This window comes from Cynoglossus semilaevis, chromosome 3 (assembly GCF_000523025.1).
Source record: "Cynoglossus semilaevis isolate Cse_v1.0 chromosome 3, Cse_v1.0, whole genome shotgun sequence".
NCBI lineage: Eukaryota > Metazoa > Chordata > Actinopteri > Pleuronectiformes > Cynoglossidae > Cynoglossus > Cynoglossus semilaevis.
In genome coordinates, this window is record NC_024309.1 from 15,393,830 (window position 1) to 15,398,641 (window position 4,812).

Sequence of the window (4,812 nt, forward strand, 5' to 3'; positions counted from 1 at the left end):
CCCTGCACCAGCACAGACAGAAAATCATCAGGCTAAAGAAGAAACAAGTACAACAGCTGAACTCTGACTTCACTCACATCATCGTTCCTGATGTAAACTGGACGGTGGAAACACTGAAGCAGTAGGTCCAGAACTTCCTTGTTTTCTTCTGAAGTGTAGTCCAGACTTAGCAGCACGTCGTGGAGACTCCAGACTCTTTGAATCTCTGCACCCTGAGAACAGACACATGAGCACAGGGGAATCTACAAAAACTCAAAAGTCACAGTCACACATGTTCACCAGTGATGGCCCAACATGACTCTGTGCTCTGGTATAAAGGCCAGAGGTTTATGATGTGCCAGGGGCTCAGTGTGATCTGCTGCAGCAGCTCCAGTGTGTCTTTGTTACAATACATGCTGCAGCAGTGCCATGGAATCAACCTGGGTGACAGTGAGTTAGCCTAGCACTGTTGACATGTCAACTGTGTGGACTGACCTTCTGTAGTGGTGATGATGCTGTTATTTTTAGGTGACGTTATAATTGTTCAGTTTGTTTGTCGTTACGTCGATTATGTGATTTTGAAAACTGACCGGTTTCTTCAACAGGAAGCTCTTCCGCAGAGAGATGAGAAAAGCAGTACGACCAAACTTCTCTCTGTGGTCCAGCTCCTTCTTCCACCAGGCCTCGCACAGTGTGTGGATGTGAAGCAGCAGAGGCAGCGGAGTCTCAGAGACGGGCAGAGACAGCAGAACATCTGAGGGACAGACACAAATTGACCACGGAGACCAGAGACTGACTTGGACAGAGCAGGTGATGAACAACACACCCACCATGCAGTGTGTGGACCATGTCCAGAAGGCCATCGTAGGTGTCTCCGTCCTGTAAGATGGTCAACGACACTAAAGCTACCAGCGTGACACCGTCCACCACAGCCATCACATGTTCCTGAAGGAGTAGAGAAGGAGATGAACACCAAAGAAAAAAGCAACTGATTATGGCTGGACTAATGGACCTACAGGGTCTGCAGATGACTCCACATCCATGCCATCCTCCACCCTGGCCTGGTTGCTCTCCTCCCAGCACTCAGGAGGAAGTTTCTGCAGAACATCCTGAAGGAACAGACACAGTTTTCCCCACAGAGCCTCCTTCTGGTCTCTGGGCATCTCCTGCACCACCTCCTCCACGTCAAAGGGATCAGCTTTGTTCTTCTGCTCCATGAAACAATCAGGAAGTTACAGCCAGACATCACTTTGGTGAAAGCTACAGATTGTTTTCATGAAAAATTCTGCATTTTGCGTTCTGGGTTTTTAATGAAGAATTATGTTCGTAAAAAAAAAAAAAGAGTCATTTGTTAGTGTCTGCAATCATCACAACTTTGTTGCCTACGGCTGAAGCTTAAATAAACTGTTGCTTGATGACATTTTATCAACATAACAATAGCAATGCTCTGCATATAACTGAATGTAGCTTGAATGAACGTCTTGCGCATGTAAATAAACATCTAAAATTCAACATGTTTTATTTTTGTACGACAACAAATATTGTTTTAACTAAACGTTGATGATTAACATTTTAAGGAGCAAATCTTCACTAATACAATCGCTCCTTTAAAACGTTAAGTGAAATATAAAAATAAAATGTGTTAAATGTCCACGAGTCGACTCCTGTTAATCTGTAGTAACAATCCCTTTAAACCAGCAGTGCTATTCAGTTTGGCGATGACTGTCTTTTTAATAAAACTACCGTAATTATTCCGATCTAAAACTAACCCCCTGGTCGTATAGACTGGTCAACTCTCACTAAACTCACTCATCTCTAATGTGTTTTCTATATAGTTTGTGATATAACTTACGTGAAGTTGAATAAACCGAAGGAAATCCTCCACATTTTCTTTGTAGGTCGCCGCTAAAAACGCTTCTCTCTTCGACATGTCGTCGTTGTTTGTTGCTGTCCTTGTAAAACTGTGATGGAAATATTGAAAACAATCGTTATAGAAAGCGTACGAACATGGCCGCCGGTGTAAAATACTGTCTTTCAGCGGCGTAAACACCATTAATGTCACTTTGTTCTTGTAACCCCAGTCATCCTAGATGGATACAGTATCATTTCTTACCTTTTAATTATAGATTGATACACTTCTGGCCAAATGACAACCGTCCATAGCAGTACAGAACCCGCGCAAATTTGTTTGGAGTCGACGTCGCGACGTCACGACGTCATGCATCGTTACGTTACAGGGGCAGGCGGGTTTTGTCATTTTTAATGTTGACCGCGCGATGGCGACAAATAATTGCCATTGTTTTTAATAGCGATTATCTTTTGTTAGTCTTCCGGTGGCCCTTTAGTTTACATCTCTTGGTTTTATTTTCTTATTTCTTATTTCTTATCTGTAAGCAGGAAATGTTACTGATTTCAAGTTCCCAGTTTTCAGAGGAAATTAGACATTTTTAGACAAGGTCGAACTGTCGTCATACTTATATAGTGTTTAGTGGTGACCACATACTGTACTGTAAGAACTGGTTCATGTTGTGCCATAGAGCTGCATGCATTTAGTCAGTACTCAAACATACAATGTTTTTAAAGAAGTATGTTCAGAGTGTGTGTATTTATGGTTTCCAATGTAAAGTTGATCACTTTAGCTTCCAAGTCAAAACAGTGTGGACACCTCTGACCAAGGCAAACCTAACTCATTCTTATCATATAATGTCTCTCATGTCCAATTAACTTTTGTCATTCATTACCAACTTGTTTTTTTCTACATTGTGACATAACTTGACTCATTGCTAACAGCCTATCTCTTGCCAGTACTAGGCCAACTCTCTATTACTAGTAATATGCGAGGCTTCTATGTTGTTTAACATTAACATTAACAACAAACTCTTACTCTAAAATGACCTGATTTGGTTCAAGGCTATTCCATGGCTAACATTTAGCTGACAGGTCAGATTCAGCTGTCATTACTTGCAGTTATTTGTGCTATCTTTTAGCTACTACTTATCTGTAAAGCTATGTTTGGCTAAATGAGCCAACTCATTCACTACAGCACTGTGAGTATTTCTTCAAAAAATGTGTTTAATTCTCCAAATGTTGAATTCTTATCTTCTACTGAAATACTTACCCACACAGACAGGCTGGACAAAAGTCAGAAGATAATCTTTATATTCTTCAAAAGCCATTTGGCATCAGATCATTCAAAGATAATTAAATTAAATTAAAGCAAGAAATATACTGAGGGTTTTAAGGCACAGCAGAGACACAGGAACCTCTTCAAGAGCTCAAATAAAGACTAACAAGTGTATGGACAACATCAACACACACTCACACACACGTCAGCTGAGCCGCGCTGAATCTATCAACAGAACTAAACATGTTCTCTGTTCATAGGTCGTTGGTTTGTCTTACTTTGCATGAACAACAGGTGGCGCTCTGTCCATGTGATACAGCACTTGTAGCCCTAAAAATGCCCTCTCGTTTTCCAAAAGTCAAATATAATCAAACAATATTGCACAAAATCCTCTTAAAACATACGAAGTAATCATTTTGTTCTTCAAATGTAGGCGTTCATCTTCTAATCAAGCAAAAAAGGTGGAAAACAGTCAAAATAAACTTCAAGACAAAAGAAATAAAGTTGGAGGTTTGAAGTGAAGCTTTCTTTTCTGATCGTCCACATTCTTACAAACTGGACCAAATCAATAACAGACTTTAACAGCGTCTCATTAACAGAACATAAAACTGTGAAAAACCCTGCTTTTCTCCAGTGTTCACTTCATCAGGTCCATGTTTACATCACACACTGAAAAGGGTTCAGTCTGAGTGTGACTCAGTACAACAGTCTGAGTGTGACTCATCACAAACACAGTCCCATCATGGCCGTGAATGAAACAATAACTGGAAATGTTTAAAAAATACATAGTTACATGCTGGAAACTGTGTGTGTGTGTGTGTGTGTGAGAGAGAGAGGGAGAGAGAGAGAGAAGAGAAGATAAAATGGACTCTTCACACGGCCGTTAAATCACAGCAGGAAGGTGACGTTCAGGACGTGGGTAGAGAGTCGTGGAAACTGGTTAAACTTTGAGACAATCCGTCTTCACTCAAACTATACCTGGAGGAGGAGGAGAGGAGAAAAACTGAGCTGAGACAGAAACAACAGGTTGGGCAGATCGGGGGGGGTCACAGTCCATCACAGGGTCACATCAAGGGACCGTTCACACTAACATTCACACCTACGCTCAGTTCAGAGTGGACACCAACCTACTGAAATACTGAACAGCCATCGGACCAGTGACCTTCTTACTGTAAGGCACCACATTCTTCCAGCAGGGGGCACTGACTACTGTCTGTTAGGTTGACCGCCATCATTTGTCCCATTAATTCTTTTTTAAAATTAACTTTCATGAGACTAACCAAACAGCTGTTTACTGGTCAAGGTCCAGGTCAAAGGTCACACTCACCACTGTGTCCATCCTCTTGATATGTCCTCGCCACTTAGATCAACCACAGTCTGCAGGTTTGAACACAGATGCAACATTTGTTTACAGTCATGTGACTCAAAAACTGGAAACATCTCCCAGATTATTTCCTTCACCCAGACTTGTAACAGCAACTATGATGTATCACCTGTGATGTATCACCTGTGACGTATCACCTGTGATGTATCAACTGTGATGTATCACCTGTGACGTATCACCTGTGATGTATCAACTGTGATGTATGACCTGTGACGTATCAACTATGATGTATCACCTGTGATGTATCACCTGTGACGTATCACCTGTGATGTATCACCTGTGACGTATCACCTGTGATGTATCACCTGTGACGTATCACCTGTGA

The 4,812-nt window shown here is 41.5% G+C and overlaps 2 protein-coding genes across 2 annotated transcripts in view; both read right to left on the reverse strand.

Annotated features, from left to right (window-relative positions):
- The window catches only part of ncapg2 (non-SMC condensin II complex, subunit G2), an 8,759-nt gene extending 6,545 nt beyond the window's left edge, over positions 1-2,214 (reverse strand). Inside the window, 6 exon segments of the mRNA XM_025054610.1 lie at positions 78-212; positions 570-733; positions 810-924; positions 996-1,187; positions 1,832-1,940; positions 2,093-2,214. Of these exon segments, the coding sequence (XP_024910378.1) occupies positions 78-212; positions 570-733; positions 810-924; positions 996-1,187; positions 1,832-1,909 (684 nt within the window). The 5' untranslated portion in view covers positions 1,910-1,940; positions 2,093-2,214.
- An 889-nt stretch (positions 2,215-3,103) lies between these two features.
- Positions 3,104-4,812, reverse strand: part of esyt2b (extended synaptotagmin-like protein 2b) — a 16,827-nt gene continuing 15,118 nt past the window's right edge. Inside the window, exons 23-24 of the mRNA XM_025054469.1 lie at positions 4,431-4,480; positions 3,104-4,081 (exon numbers count right to left, since the gene is read on the reverse strand). Of these exons, the coding sequence (XP_024910237.1) occupies positions 4,012-4,081; positions 4,431-4,480 (120 nt within the window). The 3' untranslated portion in view covers positions 3,104-4,011. The remainder of the gene's footprint in view (positions 4,082-4,430; positions 4,481-4,812) is intronic.